A 24,037-nucleotide genomic window follows, 5' to 3' on the forward strand; every position below is an offset into this window, starting at 1 on the left:
CATATTCAGATATGTTTTATTTGGGACGCTCCATAGCACTTCCTTCCTTATGAGTACATGAGTACAATTAGTCAGTGATATCAATACCAAGTACCGATACCACTGGTATTGTTGATAGACAACCTCCACCCACCCAAAAAAAAAAAAAGACTTTTTTTTCTTTTTTTAAGAAAGACCTTCTACCTATTTCATTTGAGCAGTTTTTCTCAAACTTTTACGTCGGCAACTTTCTGTTCTTCACATTTGTCATTTCTAAATGGCGATTGTAAATCTGCTCCAAGAGCGGCTGATACAAATGTCACCTCCAGTTGTGAGAAGCCATATCTTGAAATAAGACCAGGTATGGGTCCGATATTTGGTTTTGATGATACTTTTTGATACAACGCAAGCCCCCCAAAAAACACTTGTTGAGTTGTTGTTTTGAGTTCCTGACTTTTGAGATAAATTGAAACTATCCTCTTCAGATGTTCCACTGTCCACCTGTTAAAAGCAACCTAAGCCCCCGCCCCCACAAAAAAAGGCCCCATCCAGGCATGACCTCCTTCCCCTCCTCCCCTACTGTGCCATTTACACACTTGCTTCCTCCGAGCCGGAGAGGAATCTGCACCGAGGTGCCCGGGCGTCGTGGCGGAAACATCATTAAAGTGGTGAAAGACGTAAAAAAGGTGAAGAATGGGGATGACATCAGGCCAATTTCACACTTGGCACTCGGACGGCGAGGTCCGAGCCAGGAGGACTCTGGCCTCGCAACGCAGATCAAAGCCCTCTGTGGCGAGGTGAAAGGACACCTAACTATGCTAATCCCCAGGACGAATATATTTTAATCTTGTTAGAATACAAGTTAATGCCGTTCTTCGGCGGCAAGAATGAGAAGCAGACGGGAAGGCTTGAGAGGAGGCCACTCAGTCTGGTGCCGGGTAAACAAAAAAGCTGGTCGAAAAAGCTACGTAGCGTACGGGCAGAACCACAGATCGACGACGGGGTTGTTTTCATTGACGGGAAATTGAAAAAAAAAAATACGTGAGTGACCCCGCTCGGGCAAGCTAACATGCAAAGGAAATGAGTATTTTGCGGGCCGCATTGAGGCCTGGGTCGGGCGAAGCACCTTGGTAACCCTTGATCTCTCATGTATGGAGGTCCGGGCGCTGGTGCCTGCAGAGGTTTGACTGGCCACACAATAGCCAGCGGATGCTTTGGGCAAAAGTCACACCCAGGCAACTCTCATTTCACACAAAGTCTTTGAGTGAGTGGGGATGGGATGGGATGGGATGGGGGGGGCAGAGAATTACTTTACATCCAACCGTGGATGGCTCCTCAAATGTTATGAATTTATTTATCAGATCTTGCTTTCATACTGCAACAGAACTGCTATTTTTTTTTCGATTAAAACTCCCCTGTCTAATTTAAACAAAAGTGTTGCATCCTCATTAAAGCCAATTGAAAAATTTCAAAATGATGTTCTGATAGGATTTTATCCGAATAATTTCACGGTGGCTTTTGTTTAAAACTTAATGGCTTTATGTTCTTCGCTTTGTGTTGAACAAATAAGTTTGGATTTTGTTTGAATGTAGTTGATGCTCCATGATAATTTCGCGGTGTGAAATTTATGATTAGGACTGTAATGATCTACAGATGAGGATTAGGCCCAGTGAAGATGAAAAAAGGTTTTAGCTCAGAAATCAGATTTTTCTCAGAAATCTGAGTTTAGAGTGAGAAGTCTGAATTCATTCTCAAAATTCTGACTGCTTATTTACAATTTAAGTGCAAAAATCTCTGAAGCTGAAAAACTGCCATGGAGACATGGTTTAAAAAGGAAAAACTGACTTTAATTCTAAAAATAAAATCTAAATTTTGAGCAATAATTCTGAGAAAAAAAGTCAAAATTGTCACTAATGTGAAAAAATCTGCAGAATTCCGACTGAGAATTCTGACTTTAATCCAAAAATTCTCACTTTATTCTGATTTTCTTGAATTTAAGGTGAGAATTCACAGAATAATGTGACAATTCCAATGACAAAATGCTTTCTTCTATATGAGAATTCAGAATGCTCAGAAATATGACGTGAGAATTCTGACTTTATTCTCAAAATGATCACTTCAGTCAGAATTCTGAATTGGTTCTAAATTAGAATGACAATTTTCAATTAGAATAACTGAGAAAATTCTCATTTTTGACTTTCTCAGAAAGCTGACTTTAAAGTGAGAACTCTGACTATATTCTCTGATTTCTCTTCTTTAAAGTTAGAATTTATGGCTTTCTGTCTATTTGCATTTAAAAAGGGACACCCCCCAATCAAGGGTAAAATATCTTCAGAAAAGCACTGTATTGCTTAATTTCTGGGAAAGTATTTTACGAGGGACAGAGAAAGCAGCAAAGAGCTTATGGTTAAACTGTCTCACATTTTGACAGTCTCCCAATTTTTTTTGTGTGTATGGCACTTGTGGCGACTTACTGCTTCTTGTTGACACCCAAGGAGTCAAGGTCAAAGGCTCACCTCGGTTTCCTAACAGCATGTCACTCACCTGATGGTTCTGCATCATGGCTGAGAGAGGCACAAATAAGGAGCTCGCTTCTGCAGCAAAAGTGGAAACATCATCACCGAAAAAAAAAAAGGCCCATCCTGTGCATGACATCTTCCTCCAAGCCCGCCACCAGCTTTCTGCACTGTGGAAAGAGAGAAAAAAAAAAATCATGTTCATGGCAGGGGCCAATGGCAAAATGTCAGTCAGCATGAGTAGGTAAGGCCTAAAAATAGATTGTTTGGGCATTTCCCCCCCTCACCAAGCATCCACCATGTTGCACAGTGTAATTGAGTTATTGTGAAGCGTCAGTCAGGCTGGCATGCTTTGACTCATTTCTAACTGAACTCATTTAGTCAGCGATTTGAAATGGGAGCCACATTGGCTTGATCCAGCCTGGTTGGTGGATGTTCGCCGAGAACAAAAGCGCTTCAATCATCGCTGATCAACCCGCTGTGCTCTGCCTTCATTAAAAGTGAACGTGCATGCAATCAAAGGGGGATAGCAGCGCACTTAAGCGGACCAATGATAGAGTAAAGTTGGACAACAATGAAGCTGAGAAACAAAGCATGTGGATTCTGTGCTGCGAAAGACAGGAATAACCGCAGGTTCCCATCATGCATTGCTTAACCTGACTTTCAAAATGGCAGCTTGCCAAAGATGTGGGTGCGGGGTTGAAAGGGGGTTAATGCTCGCCATAAAATTGCAATAAAGGCCATATTGAGTTACAAAATCGGAGCGTTGATGTTCTATTTGGCAGACTTTCAGCCGAGGTTTTGCACAGACCGAGAGGGTTTTTTTTTTTTCCACTTTCAGCAGCTAAATTGTGTTGCAATGTGCAAAACAGCTGTGTCCTAGAGAAGCGGTTCTGAAATCGGGGTACAGGAAGGCATTTCAGGGAGGCAAATTAATTGGAACATGAAGCAGGTTTTTGCTAAGTAGTGTTACATCGACTCCTTTTCTAAATGCATTTTGCTTTTGTTTGGCCTAGACATACCACTACCAATGTAGATCCAAAGTTTAATAAATCAGACACACAGAGCAGTGCACTCTGCTTTTAACTCTTTGTGCTCGTTAGGAGGTATTTGGCTGAAAAATATCCCAGGAGGACATAATTGAAAAAAGGTTAAGAACCCCTGACTACAACGTTGTGTGTTTTTAAGCTCCAAGTGGCACAATTCAGAGAAGTTAAAAAAGAAACACACACACACACACACACACACACGACTCAGGCCCTTTCATAAAGACAAAAACATCCGATACCACCACTTAAAAAATATTACAAAATGCAATTAGTCAAGCAGAGTAAACTAATTGTGTAAATGGGCAAAAAAAAAAAAAAATCATTGTCTATGTTTCAGGCAGACATAAAAGGCAAGCCCCAGCTCAGTCGAGCGTGCCCGAGCTCCTGCTCATGCTGCCATTTTAACCGCTGCTGAGTGGCGGGTGAGAAAGGGCGGGGTCGGCGGCCATGATGGCAGCACAATCACAACACCAGAGATCAGAGGGGCTCCCACACCAGAGCACGTACTCTGTCGCTCAGATGAACTATATTTTGGTAAGAGAAAAACCTACATGTAAAACTCATATATAAATGCATAGGAGTTTAAAATACTTGATTTATTATTCTTCATTTTGCTGCCTCTGAGTCATGAGAACAATGTTTTAAATATAACACAGACAATCGAAAAAGCAAATGGAGGCATACTTACGTTTACAGAAAAAAAGTCAAATAGTATAAAACCGCAAGTAAACCAGAATAAAGAGAACTCAGATTTTAAAAAATAAAAAGGATTCCCATGAGTTTTTCACCAGCCACAAAGCATAACTGCTTAAATCCGATTTGAATGTTTTTGAAAACAAGAAAAATATTTAGAACTTAGATTCATACGTTGTACTTTTTAATTTTGCTAGCTTGTCCCACATATCAAATCAAGTTTTTTTGTGATAAAAAAATAACTAAAAATTGCGTTTTACTGTTCCAAAATTATTGAAATATCACTTAACAAACACACTATGGTGCCAACATTTTATGATTTGAATAGTGGTCTTTCAAACTATTTTGAAAAAGAAAAAAAACTGATAAGGACGAACTACCTAACTTGATTATAGCAACAAAAAAATGTGGACATAAAATAACATAGTGTCCTTTGGGATACTAGAAAAGATCTCTTCAAAAATTAATCATTTTAAATAAAAGTTTCAGTTGATTGACACTTGATGCTAAGTGGCAAAATGACAATTTGGATCAAACCATTTTGACACGGGGTTCCTGAGTTTTTAGGATCCTGAAAGTGAATAACCCAATGAATACAAAATATATTTTTTCATGAAATTCTGACCATTTCAAAATATTTAAAACATTTCTGCATGGACTACTTCATAAGTATATTGTGAACTCGCAAGTAGGACCTGGAGTGACTTCACATACCCCTATATGATTTGAGAACTCACACAATGATGCTATGTGGCCGACAAGTTACAACATGCAACCTACAAATGCGATTAAAACAATAAAAAAGAGACTAATGTTCACAAGAACATTTGATTAGATAAATAAAAAAATAACTGAGACATAAACTGGTCAAACATGTCCCTCATTGTTCTATACTTAAATTGAAAAATATTTCAAAAACTCAGAAAATGCCGGTGCTATTGTCAGACTGAGACTAGGCAGACTAAGAAAATAGAATCTGTAAAATTAAAGTCCTTCTCATGACTTCATATTCAATCACACGTAAAAAGAAATAAAACTTCAAAAAGCAGGCAGAAAGCAATGTATTTTACATGTCTTTAAAAATCCAAAATTCAAATTTGAAACAATCCTACGACTTGTGTTTCTGCGCAGATTAAGTGGGTCAGCACCCATCCCACTTGCTCTCCCAGGCACCTCTGCCTTCTGAAAATTACAAACGAGAAAAGCGCACAGTGGCTCCTTTCCAACTATATTTGAGGTCAGAGTTCACAATGTCCTCTTGGCAACGCCAGGGCAACAGGCAAGGGTGTCTAGACAGGTCACGGTATCAAACCAGCTCCCCGTGGTTGCTTCCGCAAGGAGGGGTCAGCAGTAGCCAAGTGCAGGGTAAACAAGGGGTGGGATGGGGGGAGGGGGGGGTCTCGGCCTTTGGCCCCGCTGAGGTGGGATCAGCGCCTCCACCCTCCAGTGATCAAAGATGAGGATCTTCCCGGGAGAAGAAGAGGGGGCTGGCTCGGAAGATGAACTCGACGTTTGTGTAATCGAGACGTGTCCAAGGCGCCGATTGTCTCCTTTCACACTCTGAAATGGACCCTTCCGGTGCCACTGATTACATTAGGGAGGACAGACTCTTTTCACAAGGGTAGCCAGACAAAAGAGGCGCTTCCGTGGCCCTCACCATCTGGTTACCAAATAAGGAAGACAGAAGAATTAAAAAAAAAAAGGCCAAGCCAGCGAAAGAAAAGTTTGACTAGAAGGAACGCTGTTTGAATAGACTGGACGGCCGGACAGATAAGCAAACATACAGTAGCGCCTCCAAGAGCGCAAGCCAATCAACGTGCAAATAAAGCCATGTAGCAATGCGTTGACGTATGTAGGCTAAAACGGAATAGTGATTTGAATCAAGCGGGCCTTATTATCAGATCTACCGTGATGATTTGCAACATCAGAAATGATCAGAAAATAGGAACCGTTAGACTGATGGCAAATTTGAAGACAGTTTCAAACCCTAAAGACAAGAAGTGCAACGATTAATTGACAGCGTATCAATTACCAAATCAATCAATAACTATTTTTGGGAACCGATTAATCATTCAGATCGAAAATTGGACAAAACGCTAAGAATTTCAGAATCTTGAAATTTTCAAAAAAAATTTTTTTTTTTTAGCCCAACGAAAGCTGACTTTAGTTGACTAAAAATTTAAAAAACGGTCAACATTTTAGCCGATTCTTTGACGTGTTACAGACCAAACCAACAACCATGTCATAAAATGTGGTTTTATAATGTCAAAAAGGACAAAATGTCAAACCTTTAAATGAAAGAAGGGAAATTAAAATGTTTTTTTTTTAATCAAATTCATTGATTAAAACAAAAAAACAACAACATTGATGATTGAAACAGTCATTAGCTGCAGCGCTACTAAAGACTAACACGTGAAGTGCGATTTACATAAGTTCACTATATTACGAAATCATCAAGACAGTATAATTACATCGAAATTAATTTTGCCTAATTGACAAAGATATTTCTGAATGCTTTTTCGGGAAATACGAAAACACAACAATTTCAACAAATAAGAAATATGTGGTTCTCCGTTAATTCATCGCTGATTACTAATTAAATGGCTGAATATCAAAACAAAGTCCAAAGATTAACTACTTTTGTAACACTAAATCAAAGCTGGCTTGTACAATTGTTCTATTATGATATCAATATCAAGCGAAATGATGGATATTTGACTAAATGATCAATTAAGACATTCACTGCCATTGGCTGATTGATTGGCTGAGTCAAAAATCAATTTAAACTGAGCTACAAGTAAATTATTTAGACAATTATTTCATACAAAATGCATCTGATTGTAAAGGATTAAGATCTGAAATCAAAGATGAGTTTAATGTTCAATTAATCGATTATCGATTATTAACGTAATTGATAGAAGTCGATTGTGAGGGTTCTGTGAGCTTCATGAATAAAATCTGCTTATCTAATTTTAAATGTGACATTTTCCAGAGTATTCTCCGGTGAAGTCACTTTCTAGGTATGTTTCATGCTACTGTTGTTTGAAGAAGCTGATTAATTGTTCTGCAATGCGTGGTTTGGTTCCCTTTCCCTCCCGCAACACAAAGCCTACTAGAAAATCTGGTAAATAAACAGGCTCATTAGTGGCAAAGGTGACGGCGCCCTTGATAGTGAGCGCTATTGTCAGGAGATGTGTGTGGATGTCTGTGCGAGAAGGTTCCAAATTGACGAGTTGGATTGGTCCATGTGGGCTGTAATGAAATTACAACTTTGATTTGAAGTCCTGAAGGGCACAAACTGAGAATAAGCAAATAACGAGCAACCCTCACTTATTGTTAAATTAAAATAAAAAAATAACTGACAATACATTTTAGTCTTGTTTACCAAAAACGTTCAAATATGACTTGGTCAATAAGGCTACTTAACAACAAAACATTATAGACAGTATCAAGTCTACCCAACAATTTTTTTTAAATATGAAAATATGAATTAAGCAGCAAAAATCCGCCCTATCTCAGGAGGCAGCCATTTTGTCACTCATAAGCCAAGCCGTGATTGGTTGTCACCTGAGCAACTGTGATGTCATTTTCAATTATGGCAAGTGGCGAAATGGCTGCCCCAATGTGATGGATAAAAATAAAACACAAACACAATGTTAAATCTGAATGCTGTGTTGAGAAAAGTGTGGGCTCTTAAAGAATTATCTTAGATCATTTTTAGCATGACTTACCCTTTAAATTAGTCACAATATCCATAAAAAATACCATAGTGGGAAGATAGTCGCCCCCTCGTCATTGTTGTTTGTTTATTTAAAGGGACAGTGTGTGAGACTTTGACCGTTTCTCATTACAGACAGCAGGAGGAGCTGCAGGTGCTGCATTTACCATTGTCTATAGCTAAAACAAACATGGCCGCCTCCGGAGAAGCGCCACACCCATGTAATGTAATTTAATGATAACTAGACATACGATTATATTGAAAACATACTGTTGGTCTTTAAGAATGCATTCATTTGCAAGTTTTTGAAATTTACAGTCTTTTAATTGATTCCTTTTTCCGTGAAAAACGGTCTAAATCTTACACACAGTCCCTTTAAAGAAACCGTGTCTATATGAATACAGCACAGCACGGTTTCATTCACAATCATGCCAAGTCACTAGGCAGCAGTAGTGTCACCACATTCTGTCCAATCAGAAAGAACGTTTGCCTCTGACGTCACTAGTATCTGCGTCTTTGGCGGGAAAAAGAGTAGCGCGATGACGCAAATCTTCAGTTTAAGCTGGTTACACGCAACCATGAAACCGGAGGCTTGGATTTTGAAACACTCCGTTTTAATGGAAAAAAAAAGCCCGGCCACTTACAGCAAATAGGGCAAAACTGAGACATTTACTGCCAGTTTGCAAGAACCTCGGCTACAAGTAGACAAGGCCTTAGTCACCCTGGTAATTGTAATCAAAGGTTTTTTTTTTCCTTTAAAAAAAAAAAAAATACTTGATGGCCAAGCAAAGAAGAAGAAAAAAAAAACTATGCACGCTTCTGAATGGGAACTAGGACAGAGTACAGTGGGAAATGAATGAAAATGATGGTCCACTGGTAGGGATTTGACAACTCTATCCCAAAAGGGAGGAAATAAATGGATTTTTATCTTTCAAAGATTCACTTCACATGCCAGAAGAGCAACAACAACAAAACCAACGAGTGTCTGCAGTGATGCGCAAACATCACAGCGGCGTTTTACACCAACGTTTTCATCTGTCATCACTTAGCGAGAAGAAAGATGTTGTGACGTGTGATGTTCTGGCAATAAGGCTCATGTTGCAAAACAAGATAATATAGAGATGCACTGCTGACTTGGGCTGACATGTGGGTTTAACATGCTTGCCTTATTGTACACATCTGAGCCTGCTTAGCATTTTGTAGCCTCGGAGTAAGATGGAAACACATGCACACGCACGTTTGTTGAGCGTCCCGAGTAGTGCAATTATTGATTGAAACTTCCAGGGGAAAAAAGGATTTTCTATATCGGAGACTACAAAATTAGACAGCTTGAGTCGATGTGTTTAGGTTAGTAGTGGTGAATGAACTGCTGAGTCATGCGGAGTGTCACTGTTGTGTTAGGCTCTTCTTATTGCATTGCCGAGATATTGGATTGGTTTTCAATATTTTGAAAGAATCAATCAAATAGAAAAAGGCCGATGAAACGGGTGAAAAGAGGGCGAGGTATTGTGATAAGGTCATCCCTATTATTTGGATTTCATGTTTAACAGACATGTTGTTAGCCTAATATCACCGTCATCAGTCATTTTTAAGTTTGAGGTGCGACGATTAAATCGACAACAGATGAATGTAATTTAATCTAATTTTTTTACAATCGACAACTCATTTGGAGGCCTACAGTAAAAAGGCCGTAAAGAATGTCTGATGTATTTAGCGGTTGACAAAAGCCTTTGAGTTTGGGAGAAAAATATTATCAATATTTGACACTATTCTGATATTGCACAATTAATCGAATTTTAATTGCGATCAAGATATTGGCTACCCCGATAAATGAAGCTGATCCTTGGCGATTTTAACATTTAAAAACTCAAGCACTTTTTTTGATCGCAAGTCAAATCAAGCACATTGCCATCCTACCACTAGGGGGCATTGTTTCCCAATTGTCAATTGAGACCAGTTTTGAAAACTCCTTTTGGCAAAAAATTTGAATAAATTCAGTTTAAAATGACCGAAAATTACATTTTGACGGCAAATTGATTAAAATTTGCTTAAAAGTAAATAATGTATTTGGTTGTATTTAGGCTTATTTTTTTCCATTGGTTTGCACTCAGCAAGTAAGTTAGCTGTGTTGCCCTGTGTGCCAGGTTTTATTTACTTTATTTATTTCAGTTTATTCTTATCTGTAAGTATCAAGCCTTAAACCTTGTTTATATACTGCTTGTTTAAAAAAGGGCAATAAATAGACAAGTTGTTGAGTAACATGATGAATGATCGTGATAAATAATCGTGAATTAAATCTTGACCAAAATAATTGTGATTATTATTTTGGCCATAATCATGCAGCCCTGTCTGATATGTTACTGACTGGCAATTTAAGAAAATGTTCTGTTTTAGCATTAAAAAAAAAATTAAGGGTTGCAGTCCTGCTCAAATTTAACAACAAAATAAAGATGACTGATGATTTATAATGTTTAGGCTAATTATGATTACTTTAAAAAAAAAAAAACCTAACCCAAACTCATACACAAGTTCCAACTCGGTTACAACTAACCGACATCAATGCAAAGTCATAGATAAAATTACAATAGATATTTGCATGAAAAATGATTTTAATCATAAAAATGAAAATGTCCAATCTCAATGTGCTTCCCTTGTACCTGTAACCTCAAAACCGTATTTGCCGTTAGCGGAGAATACTCTGTATAAGGTTCTAAAAATTTAACACAAACGTAAAATTTGTGTAAGCCTTGGGAGGGGGTGTCTCAGCCCAGTGTGACAGTTGGGGGTGAGGCACACATAAAGTGGGACAGGTGGGGCCAGTCAAGTGGAGTACACCACTGCCGTACCAATCTGTAGTTCCCGCTGTAATTAGTTATTTTTCTTCACAGCAGTCTTGAGATGATGTCATCAGGCCCTTACAGAGAGCTCATTATACAGTGGCGCAAACAAGACGGGAAGAAAAATCCAATTCTATGGAGACGGGAGCGTCGCGTTCCGGGGAGGAACGGAATCGGCGTGTGAAACCAACGAGAACCAAGCAACACCTGGCATGGTGAAGTGGACTGTTGCACACGGTGTCTCAAAGCACTGCCGTGTTTACTCCCACATGACTGGATGAGATTTTAGCTAACTTGGGCTAGCTTCATGCTGACACACCATCACTATCGATATTGATGTGGTTACAGCGGAACAGAAAAAGAATTACCAATTTTATGGCAACTCACTGAGCCGTTTATTGAGGTGGGCAATAATAGCAAAATAAAGGTGTATTGCAAAATGAAGGGAGAATACACGTATCGCAATACAATGTTTGGTTTCCAATGTATTGTGTATTTATTTTGAGACCGCTTTTTTCGTGATAAACTCTTCTGTTTTTACTGTCGTTTTTTTTTTTTGTACCAACGACGTCTTACCAAGTGAAGGTCACAGGTCAAAGCCAAAATCAAGCTGGAATATCTGTTGCATCGGGTAAATTTGGTAGATCTAGCGTGATTCACTTATGTTTAGTAGTTAAATGGCTGACCAAGACAAAGTTGAATATGAAATCGTGAGTATGAAATAGAGGGGGAAAAAAAACATCCATTTGGAAAACAACAACACGGTGGATAAAGTTGCCGTGTGTTTTCATTGCCAACAAACTGTATGTGCAAGCAGTGAAGCGCCCAATGTGACATTTTAGAAATCTGATTCAACAAATTAATCGAATAAAACAAATGTTAGTTGTAGGCCTATATTGAATACAATCTAATGTGGCTGCAATACTGTAATTATTTGAATCGTAGATCAAACTGTAAATTATGTTCTTTAATATCAATCCATTAATCAAAAACAGGATATTATTTGAAAAGTAAAAATACAAAGTTAGTCTGTTTTAATAGAGGGCAACATAAATGTGAGAGTACTTACTTTGGAAAGGCTGAAATTCCACAGATTCCAAGGACAAGTTCTTTCTAAACGGTTAAACGATTCACTTTTTTTTTTGTTAATTTGTATGCACGAATTGAATCTAAAAGGTCTTCATGGCAAATCATGGGTCGAAATTACAAACACAATCTTATGCAGCAACGCCTTTCGTATTTTATTTTTTTCTTATTATCAGGCCAATTTAGGGAAGAGACTTTTCCCTTACTTAAAAACTTTCCAGTTTTGGCAAGAAACACAAATATGATCCCCCCCAAACTGGCTTATCTAGACACACCTCTTGGAATATTTTCACAAGTACACCCCCAACAGCAGGTTATACTGAAATTTAGTATGCAGCTTGATTGGGTAGACCCATAGAGATTCGTTTTGGTTCTAAGTGCCCATTCTCTGGTCATTTTGGTCATTTCCAAGTGTCCTTCAAAAACAAGCTTTGAATTGGGATTTTGCCCGATTGCTACAAAAATCAAATCGCATATACTTGACAGCTTTTTATTTAAGGATTTCAAAAATGTGTGGGCAGAGGATGGCAGCAGCGTTTGACGACTTGCCATAAAACCCAAAATGTAAATAACTTAGAGGAAGAAAGTTTGAATTCAACGAAATTGAAGTGAAGGCATTGGCTGCGGCACCTGCAGCCACTTCGGAGGCCTCGGCGTGTTCACACATTTGCGAGAGTGCCTTAAAAGTCAACACAAACATTCTAAAAGAGGCTAATTAGTTAGCGTCTAAAGAGGCAGTAATCGTCCAGCAATGAGGATGAAAAGGACCCAAAGGAAAACAGAGCGCTGATGGCTGAGAGTCAGATTTCGTCAGGGTCACGTGCAAAGAGCCTCAAAGCGCTCCTCGGCGTTTTGAATCACGGCCCGCATTTAAGCACACAAACGTGGAAAAATATCAATTTCACATTTGGCTAAACGCTTTCACACTTTTGTGTCAGCGACACCACGAGAGGGGGGCTGCCAAGACAAAACACGGCTCCTGGATAAGGATCATGTTAATGCCTATCAATTAGGTTCAAACAGGGATTAAGCGGCATGGTTGCGGCGGATGGACGGAGGCCAACGCTAAGTCACTGAATACCAGGGGTCACACCCCCCGACTTCATTAGGGATGACCTTTCCACGCCATTGTGTGACAGCAAAGTGAGTCCGCACTTAGGGTCAAATATGACCCAAGTAAATGTGAAATATTCTCTTTCACAGTCCAGGGAGAGCCAATAAGTAAGATCCACTTGGGCCAGGTGGTTATTAGCTGCCCACCCCCCCACTTTCAGCGCGAAAGAAAATCACTATTTCCCACCTCAGAGAGATATATGATTTACTAATTAGTCGTGGTGCGGTGCGGGGTCAAGCGGCTCCAATTCTGCCCGGCCATCTTAATTCACCGAAAGGTCAAATGGCAGAGAGGAAACAGGTACTCCAGGTGCCTCTGAATAAGCACCAATTAGGAGGAATGCATGGAAAATGGTAAGATTATTGACATTTTGCGAGGATTTGAAAAAAAAAATCTACATTTAATATTCATTTAGACAGAGCATGAAGATTTAAACATCCAATCATGGGCCATTGATCATTTAGTACAGTGGTTTTCAACCTTATTTCCATGATGTACCCCCTTTGAAATATTTTTTTTCAGCCAAATCCCCCAAACCAGTGCAAAGCATTTTTGGATGGATAAAATAATAACAATAATAATAAAACTTAAAAGAATACTGCGCCACTCCTGTGATTTATTAAACTCTGGAGCGACAGTTGCCACATTATATTCAGCAACTCCTGAAGACTGTGAAACATCTTCTGTTTCATTTGAAATTGGATCATTAATTATAATGCACACAAAATAATAACACATGACATTTTGCAAACGAGTCATTATTAAGCAATAAGTTGCTTTACGTTCCAATTAATAAGCTCTTAATTTGAAAAGAAAAAAATGGACTGCTCCTGTCATGGCATTAAATTAGATTTCTATACACCTGCAGAACCTATTAAAATCTCAACTACCCTCTGAAGTGCCTTCACGTAACCTCAATTGAGAATATCTGATATATCAGCAGGGCAACACAAAATTTTGATTTACATATATCCACAAATTTAGTTTATGGTGAAATGGTTTAGGGATGAAATGAGACCTAAAGTCAGTACAATGAATAATCAAATAAAAAAATAAAAAAAACCTCAAATATGCAGGTATATATACTTTTTATTTTCCCTCTAGTACATTGTTCATACTAAGCAGATTCTACCCCAACTTCTAAATAAACTTTGCTTGACAAAGAGTCCTTAAACATTAACGCCTTGGCCCGCTTTTCTTAAAAAGTTGTTTCCAGCAGCATGTGACGACTGTCTTAACTTGTCTTAGAGACCGAGATAATTACGGATGCTAATAAAAAAACTGATTACACTTCCTTACATAAGGTGACTGTTGCCAGCGTCATGTGGGCTATTTTTAAAGGGAATGTAATAGACGAAAATGTGTGCACATTTTTGCTGACAGTCTGGAACAGTTGTAGTGGAGAATGATAATGTCTTTTTAACAAACCAGGTTTACTCAAATATATAGTTTTAGAGGGCAAAATTTGCTTGATTGTTTCTGATATCACTTTTTCTAAAAGTCTGAAATCTTACTAAAATTGCAAAAGAGCAGAAAATACAGATTGCTACAATGCGCAGTTTAAATTTAAAGGGGAAGTCAAGTCTTTTTTTTTTTTTTACATTAAGACATAAATGCTGCCTCACTCATCAATAAACTTGTAATTTGATAATTTGATCGTCAAACCATATATTTTTTTTTAGCTCCAATGGATGGTCATCGGAGTAGAAGTTCAAGAAAATTCCCTCCATCCATTTTCTGAACCGCTTGAACTCACAAGAATCACAGACTCGCTGGTGCCCATCCCAGCTGCCTTTGGGGAATAGGCCGGGTACACCCTAAAATGATCGCTAGCCAATCGCAGGGCACACAATGACAAACGAGAAACAACTAGGAGCAATTTGAAGTGTCCAATAAACCTACCATGCATGTTTTGAGGTAACCCATACGGGCACAGGGAGAACATGCAAACTCCACGAAGGAAGGGCAGAAGCAAACCGGGGACCTCAGAACCACTGTTGGGTTGCAGACCACACTTTAAGAAACACTGATTTAGTAAGGTATAAAGATTCTAATTTAACACAATGACTGCTTCAATGCACAACCGCATTTCCTTGAAAATGCTAAGAAGGAGGTTGAGGAGGAGGGCTGCTGCTCTACTTTTTCCCTATCCAGAGGTGCAGGAATGTTAACACCTAAAGTTCCCGAAGTTCATCTGAGGCCAAAAGTTTGGGCGCGCAAAGTAAGCGGTGTTAAAACTGAGCGAGCGAGGAGTCAAACAGTGCTCAGTGGGGCCTACAGCCGTCTTTGTCGCGGCGTTGTCGATGAGCACACACCATTTGCAAAGAGTTTGGGGGATAAAGGGGGGTTGGAGGTTATTTGAAGATGAAAACAGGAAGTAATGCCGCGGCTGTCTGCGGTAGCGTGTGCCGTGCGCAGCGCCACGCAAGCAAACAAATATTCCACTGACTTGAACTGAAGCCAAAGATACATTATGTAAAAACAGTTCATTTACATTCAAATGTTGGCAATAATTACAAGAAGATGGAAAATTTTTGACACTCAAGGGATTCAGCTAAAATCAAATCCTAGCTTATTAGCTTTGTATGTATAATTTGACTTCATGTCACTTCAGTCTTTAAATCTTTAAATCTACAGGAAAAAAAAAAATATCTGCAAGTAAATTCTGTCGACGACAGCGCGGGACACTGTTCAGACACCTTCAACCCCGATAAGCACAAAAAGCCTATTCAATTAGCCTGAATTATGTGATGACGTAAAATTATGAAAAATATGTAAACGATACCTTAATTGCGACATGTATTATCATTCTTTCCACACATGCAAAACTGATTTCTTTTGTCTGTGTAATGATAGAGAATTTAAATGTCAAAAAGTCAAAGACATTTTTTTAATTGCTGCATTATGGGAAAACAGCAGATATGTAAATTAATCACTTTTTATTTGATAAATATAAGACTTCTAAATATTCATATAGACTTCTCTAAAAATATGTAATTGTGGAACAACAACGCAATGATATTCAGCATAAAAAAAACAACAACAACCAAATATATATGTACGACGATCAGAAGAATAGCAACATAATTTATCAGTAAAAATGAAAACATCATTTAGGAACATCGTGAAGAAATGTGGTATCATTTATCTATTTTCAAAACTATTAACAAAAATAATGAATATATACCGTACAAAAAAGTCGCATGAGAAAAATGGTATAAAGTGTCTCCCTGTAGTGCATATAAAATATGTAACAGAATTAAAACAGCTCAGTAATACAATTTTTAAAAATAGTGTATATTTTTAATAAGCCTTTTAAATTAGTGGAATTTAAGCAGTGTTATCTTGCATCTTCTTATTTGTTAATATGAAATCATATATTTGGAATATTCAGCCGAACGCATCTAATAAACAAACAACCGATAATAGCCATGTCAAAAAAAACTAAAATGACTACAAAAAGTAAAAATCTAAATGACTAAATTAACGCGATATTATCCCAAACTAATTTTAAAAAGCAGAATTCAGAATTAAAAGATGAAATACATTCAAAAAATAATAACGAACGCAATTGGAATTATGAGGTGTTTTGTTTTGTTTTTAAACAGTGTTGCATGTCTTTTGTTCCTCCAAACCTAAAATGGACGCTGCCAATTTTTTTTCGGCGCTATCGACAACCCTGCAGAGCCACAAGGTACAAAAAGGAGCAGCAACAAATAGATGCATGGACTGGCTACTTTCAAATAAAGGCCTTCATTTAAAATGAGCAAGACTGATAGATAAAAAAAAGGAGGTGACGGAGAACCCCGCCATTTACGACAGACAATGGCAGCTGCAGCCAAAAAAAAAAAAAAAAACGCTTTGAAATGTGCTCGAGATCACACACGAGCTGTAACTCAGCTGCTTTCATCGAGACGCCATCATGGCGTCACAACTCGAGACTGCACTATGGGCGGAAACTAAAAAGACTGTGGGAGGACTCAGCGTTTTCCAGTTGGGCCTCAAGTGCAATAGGGAAAACCCATGAAATGCTGTTAGAATTTCGCATGGACAGATCACCAATTGATAACACCATGGGAAAACATAGCTGTACACCAAGGCAAAAAAAAAAATACCCACTTTCTAAATAAGATCAACCTCAAGCTTGCCAATCAGCGTGTTGTGAAAGATCATCGGATGCTGGGCCTAATTTAATGATTTGAAAACTACTTTCAAATCTACTTTTGCAACTTATATGAATCGGCAAAAACAGCAGATGCACTCTTTGCGATTTATTTTGCTTATATATCGATACCACTTTTTTTCAGACTGATACCAGTACGAGGGCTCAATTCTTGAGTTAACCGATACTGATACCAATACGAATAGTACTTCAAACACCCCCCCCCCCAAAAAAAAATAAATAAATAAACAAAGGAAATTTGAAGGATAGACCTACAAATCTCAATGTCAATTTTCTCTTCTCCTAATTTCTACTTCCTGTTCGTAAAACGGCCAATACCAAACAGCAATTACAGCTATGGGATGTCATCGCAAGTATCATAACTTGAAATAAAGATGGTATCTGCACAGACATCGATACCTGGTATCGGTACTCGCCTATTTCTAGTTTTTACTCAGTATTGGTCAGGCAAACATTGTCGTGGTCCACTGATTCTAAAAGTGTGATTCAGGCGTCATCAGTGGTACACATGCTCCCTCTAGCGGTACCTGAAAGTATTACCCAAGTTCAGTTTAGCTGTATTTAACTTATAATTTAGTTAGATGTTTGTAAAAGATTCCTTTAGGTACAGGTATGTTTTATGGTCAATACATTTAAATTATTCATTGAGTACGGTTAAGTTTTTTTTAATCAAACATGGCGGCACAATGTAAATACCAGTAGTAACACTCAAGATTGATCGATCGCTATCAGCACATAAAATCTGAAAAAACTGCTGTTTTGTTTTTTCCTTGTGTTATAGATTAACACAAATAATGACAAGCAAAACCCACCCCTCACAAAAAGTTAACCATCAAAGTGTTGTTAAATGATCAAACGTTGTTCTTTATTGTTGTAAACAAGAAAAGAACCATAACATAAGTTATTCATTTCAATTTATGTGTGTTTTTAATCGGTCGCAGCTGAATAACAACAAATTATTTTTGAGAACAATTCAAGATACTGCTCTAATGTATTTAAATGTTATGGGGCTTAAGTATTTCTTGAGGTTGTACTTTGTTTAAAAGGTTTGAACACCTCTTCCTCAAAGGTCAGTCAAAGATAAACCAGGACAAAAAATGATGAACAAAGTAATGTTTGCTCTCCAACAACCGAAAAAAAAAAAACACAAGCTCCTTGGTGGAGGTAAGGTTTCCAAGACAAAGCTAGCACATTGCCTCGAAAAAAAAAAATCCAAATAAAGCCAAATACATGTGATCAAATGATCCAATGAGCCCTCCAGTTTTGCATAGTTACAGCAAATATCACAGCTAAACATAGCATCAATACAGAGTGTAAACACACCAAAAAAAAAAAAAACTGCTTACATAATATTACCCTGACAATCTGCAACCCAAAAACATTCTCATCACAGAAGGCATATTTTTTGCTTCCGACATGAAAGTTTGGGGAAACCCTGCAGTGGACCGACATCTCCCTCAGGCAATCCCGCTACAGTTCGCAGCATTCCTGGAATTGCTTCTCTCCACTTTAAACGTGCTTAAAACGCTCTTGAGAGAATGGGTCGGCAGAGCCCTTACCAGCTGGAGGGGCAGGTAGACGCCACATCTGACGTCTGTCCGTGCGAAGACACGCTTTTCCTGAGGATGTGTAGAAAGGGAAAAAAAAAGAAGAATCAAACAAACATTCAGGTTTTTTTTTGTTTTTTTATTGTTTATTTATAGCTTCAGTAGGATGTTAGCATTTTGCATAATACTAAAAGGGAACCATCAGGCACATAAGGAAACAAAGTACAAATCCAGGGCTGAGCCAAAACAGGATTTTTTGGCCAAGGCACTGTTTTGAGAACAATATTCTAATAAAATATTATAATATTTTCAGAGAATTTTGCAATCTTGACCTTGATACCAAGCCAAAAACAGCAAATTCTTACGATTATAAGATTTGTTCCTCACCATTGAGTTAGATAAACAACATACGAACAACATATCAACCGATATTTTTTTTTTCAAGGCCGATACGATTATTAGTAGTCAGGACGGCCAAATCTGGTATATTTGGAGCTGATATTCATTTTCAGTAAAAGGGAAAATATTGGTGTCAAAACGTGAAAAAAAAACAAAAACACAAATTTCAACTTCACTGTGTGATCATTGAACAGCTTCTCAAACTTGCACCATGCTTATTTTTTGATCGCTTTCAGAAATATTACATCTTTGCTGTAAAAAATCCAACAAAAAATTCAGGGAGATCCAAGACAGTATGTATTAAAAACGCAAGCAAATACCGAAACAAGTAAAATAACTCCGTATAGTTTTCTAAAGTTAATAAAGTTCTAAAATATTTCAAAATAATAGCAGTGTTGAAATTTCACTTATCTTTATTTAAGGTGTTCTGAGAGTGAGTAGAATCTTTTATCAAGTTAACTGAAAATTTAAAAACTTCCCTCAAGTTAGTGAACTATGTGTAATCAGATTTTTAAACATCAATGCCGATAATTGTTAAATGCCAAATATAGGCGCCGATATTTGGCCTGGCCAATAATTGGTCTATAACAATAATGATGAAGCATGATAAAAGTATTTGGTGCACCCCCTCTCAAAAAGCAACAACAAAAAAACTGTAAATACAGCAGGACAAAGTGATTAAGTGTGGTTTAAAAACATTTAATATAAAATATAAATATATTTCTCAATATCTAAATATGCAGTACACATTTTGTTAATTACCCACCTTGAAACATTCCCATGCAGTTGGCACACCCCCACCCCACAAAAAAGTTTAAATACAAACTAAAAAAAAATTGTGCCATTCAAACTAACTTATGACGCTCAGAAAGGTGCATTACATCGTTATAATTTTGATTATACAGGAACAAGACTCAATTGTATTTTGCACCAATAGTCTTTGGCACTTATGTCAAACGCAGTGATGATTTTTTTTTTTTTTTTTTAATGTTTAAGTCAAAAGAAGACAATTGAAAAAGTCAGGACCTCCTGCAACACAAATCAACCAAATTAACTTGAAATCACTACACATCTCTCACCTTCCCATAACTACAATTCCTCTCATTTTTTACCCTTTTCAAGCGCTCCCCTCAAAAACTATTGCGTAAGCAGTCAAAAGCTATTGAAAGAATATGACGACAAGTATGTGTACTTAAGTAGAGGGAAGAGATCTTGCCAGGACCGGTCACCGATACAGCAAACAGATAAACATCCCAGACCTAAAGTAACTTGTCATGTCAGAGGGACGCTCCCAGCGTATATCTTACAACTGATGAGTATGCAACAAGCTGGTTTAAACAAAAACAATGCACTTCTTACACAAGCAACGAGTCACCAATATGTTGCATCGGATTATAAAAAAATATTCATGCCTACAGGTTAAAACGATGAGAAAAAGTCAACTTCTTTTAATTACTAAATCTTATTAAAGCGTGGGGCTAATGACTATCAAACATAAAGCTAATGAAATAATAAACTAACTAAAATAACAATAAATGGCATTTTAATCTAAATATCTAAAAATCCAAACAATTTAGACCGAATTATCACACCACTTATGTAGGCCACCTGCCGTTTCTTACAAATCATATATTGTTAAAGCATAAAAACATTTACATGTTGTAAAACAACAAGCTGACACTAATTTATTGCCAAAAAAATAAAGCGCTTTGCCAAAAAATTGTCAATTTGACAATCGGTGAAATAGCTGTACAATTATTTCAGATTTAGCGGAATGTATAGCTAACTGCTCTTTTTTATTGCTTATTTTTTTATTTACCTAATAAATTTGTATAGTATAGTATAGTAGACAAAATGGTATCGTGTGACATTTATTGCTTCACATTATATTACCACAACGAAACATGTTTAAAAAAAAAAACACACGTTATTTTCTGGTAACCAAATCCTTCTTTTAACTAACAGTGAGGTGACTTTTCTCTTCAGAGATTATATTTATTTATTAAAGAAAAACAACTTCTGAGATCATTTGAAATGATCTTGAGTGGCACAGCTCAATTGCAGAAATTGTTGCAGCATTTTTATTGAAAACCTTAATAAATTTACACAATTAGCATGACATATTCACAACAATGTAGCAGTTGCAGAAAGTAAAAAGTGGATTTTTTTTGGCCAGATATTGAAATCGTATTTTGAAGAAAAATAGCAATCGGTAACATGACGTGAGTAGAAATCCGAGTTGAAGTGTCGCGGCTGAGACAAAATGGCTACTGACGTGACGTGACGGAGGCGCCGTGTTTTTACTCGTCACGTGGACGTTGTATGGGTCACGGGGTTGGGGGGGGGTTACAACAGCACAGTGGCCGCCATCTTGGCCCCCTGAAAAGCTACCGCTAAGGAGGGGCTGCAGTGACAGAGCACAAATGTCTAGACGGGCCTGAGGCGGCAAACAATCAGTGGGGGCGGACACGTTATACTCTTGGATCTTGTGGGCAAAAATATTGTTGGCGTTTGCAAACAGCGAAATGTTAAATAGATTATTCCTATGTGAGATATGAATCGTTTGAAAATTATTTTGCCCTATGGATGGGAATTTGGCATAAAAAAGGTGAAAGGCTAGAGAAAGCTCTTTAAATAAATACGGTGGTTAGCTAGCTAGCTAGCTAATGTTTTAACACACTAGCTAGAACAAACCAAATGTGAGGAAGAGTCTACATTCTTGTGGTTTATTAAATGGTATAATATGATATACATAAATGCAATTATGTGCGACATATACTATATGAAAAGTTTTTTTTTCATGACGAAAAGTAAATAGAAACAACGTTGGGTTGCACATACATAATCTTACATACATAATAGTACATATTCTATTATAACTGGGATGTGAAAGGGTTAAGAATTAACCAATCATATTAAATCTCATGTTAAATAAGAAGCAGCACACTCATATCACTATTTAAGGGCCTATGATGAACCTTAAGGGTTAGCCACTCAAGCTTGCCCCCCCCCCCCCCCATTTTTAAGGAGAACCTAAAATTAACATTGAGCATACGGAGAGTGTGTCTTTTTCACAGCTTAATGTATTTGTAAAATTAACACTTACAGTATAATGTGAACAGACCAATAGTAACACTTTTTTTAAACCTGAAAATTTTCTTTGTTACACAGAAGTAGCAATATGCACAACAAACTAATAACTACCTATGAAGCCAATAAAAGTTGTTTCTATTAATATTCAAATGGGGTTTGGTAAGAAAAGATACTTGCAATATCAACATTTTTAAAGACAATTTGCAATTTTGGTATTTTGGCAGGAAACTAGTGGATGTGCATAACTTGCTGGCTACATAAAGAGATCTGGCCCCCGGGCCTCGAGTTTCACACCTTTAGAGGCTCAATAACAACATGGCAGGCTAAATTTTTAACACGAAGACAATAATAATCCTGCATTGTGTCTGCGAGGCAGGAAGCAAAATAAGCTTTCAAAAATAGTGCATAAACCAACCTTTATTCAGATGTGCTGGTCTCTCCGTGAACCGTGAACGCAGCACGCGGACGCCCTGAGCATAAAAACAGGTGGAAGAAAGATATTAAAATTAAAACGTCAATCGGGGCTCAACAACGAACAACAAGCCGATAAGACGACTGTGTCACAAAGCGCGATTTAAATGATACGGAGTCGAAAATTTGGCTTGCGAGAGAAGAACAACGCAAGTTTGTTTTGACGTGCACTTGAACAGGTAAGCTAACGTGTAAACAAGCATGTACCTTGTGAGCTTAATTAGCCCCGTCTGCTCATTCAAAATCATCATTGTGTTCGTGCAGGGTACATTAGGTGTGTTTTAACTCGATTCTATCATTGAGTCAAAGAACATTTCAGGAAATGTAGCATTTTAGCGGCGCCGTGTTAATGCTTGCTCGCTAACTCACCTGTCTGCGCATTCGGTCAAATCTGCTGACGCACCAAAACTTTCACATCTCACCACCCCCCTCCCCCCTAAACATCAGCACCAAAAACACAATTTCTCTCCTCAAGACGGTCCGGTAGCGGTTAAATAAAATCCCATATTCTCCCAGGTGTCCTCGGTGGACAGAGTCGAGCGAGGAGAAGGGAGAATGATGCTAAAAAGTCCGTGTCCTATTTAGTCAATTTCAGACACACTCCAGACAGTCTCGAGCTGCTCCGTGCGCGTCCCCTCGCCGCGCATGCACGTGGAATGGCGCGGGAAACAACCACCGCCGTTTGAGTGATAGCGACGAGGGCCAGTGGCGGTGAGAGGCACGACGCGTCGACCAAACAGGGGGGGCGCCATGTTCAAGGGTATCCGCCCACCCAGCCTCCTCGCTCCTCAGTTGATACTCAAGATGAGCTTGAATAAAACAAGCAAGCGATGTGGGTCACAGACTGGTGCAAGTTCTCCCCGGGGACGGAAGATGAGCTGGAAACGGAGCTGTAAATGTACTGTTTGGAAATTGAAAAAATAATAATAAAATACAAATGACCCTCCAAAAATTCAGATGATAAAAGGTAGAATTCACTAGTGTTTTTTTTTATTAAAAAATACTGTAAATTGATATTGACCAAGAGGAGCTAATGGCCAAAGCAATTACTCTAATATATTTTAATTATTCCTTACACTGCACAAAGATAGCATTTGTGCAACATATTTTGCATATAAAAAGCATCTACTGCGGGGCACTACTAATTAAACGTGTTTGTTACTATTTTAAAAAAATATATCATAGTATATTTGGATATTAATATTTGTAAATAATGAGGAGATACTAGTTAAGCGTTTTCAAATGTCTTCATAGAATTATTTTTAGCACTGCAGGGTGATAATAGTTTGCGAAAAATATATATATTTTCGGTATTTTATTCTGTAAGGAGAGCACAGTAAGGACAACCTGCC

At 37.9% G+C, this 24,037-nt stretch overlaps 1 protein-coding gene across 4 annotated transcripts in view; it reads right to left on the bottom strand.

Moving 5' to 3' along the window:
- LOC148407847 (uncharacterized) overlaps positions 1-23,323 on the bottom strand; it is a 40,279-nt gene extending 16,956 nt beyond the window's left edge. For 2 of the 4 annotated variants that reach the window (XM_088401620.1, XM_088401619.1), the window contains exons 1-4: positions 23,055-23,323; positions 22,630-22,684; positions 18,735-18,794; positions 2,524-2,660 (exon numbers count right to left, since the gene is read on the bottom strand). In XM_088401620.1, coding sequence (XP_088257746.1) covers positions 2,524-2,660; positions 18,735-18,794; positions 22,630-22,684; positions 23,055-23,066 — 264 coding nt within the window. In that variant the 5' untranslated portion in view covers positions 23,067-23,323. Of the gene's footprint in view, positions 1-2,523; positions 2,666-18,734; positions 18,795-22,629; positions 22,685-23,054 lie in introns of all 4 variants that reach the window. The other 2 variants (XM_088401622.1, XM_088401623.1) reach the window with 1 other exon arrangement.
- Between the last annotated feature and the right edge of the window lie 714 nt (positions 23,324-24,037).

Source organism: Hippichthys cyanospilos, chromosome 19 (assembly GCF_059441005.1).
Source record: "Hippichthys cyanospilos isolate Australia breed blue-spotted pipefish chromosome 19, RoL_Hcya_1.0, whole genome shotgun sequence".
Taxonomy (NCBI): Eukaryota; Metazoa; Chordata; class Actinopteri; order Syngnathiformes; family Syngnathidae; genus Hippichthys; species Hippichthys cyanospilos.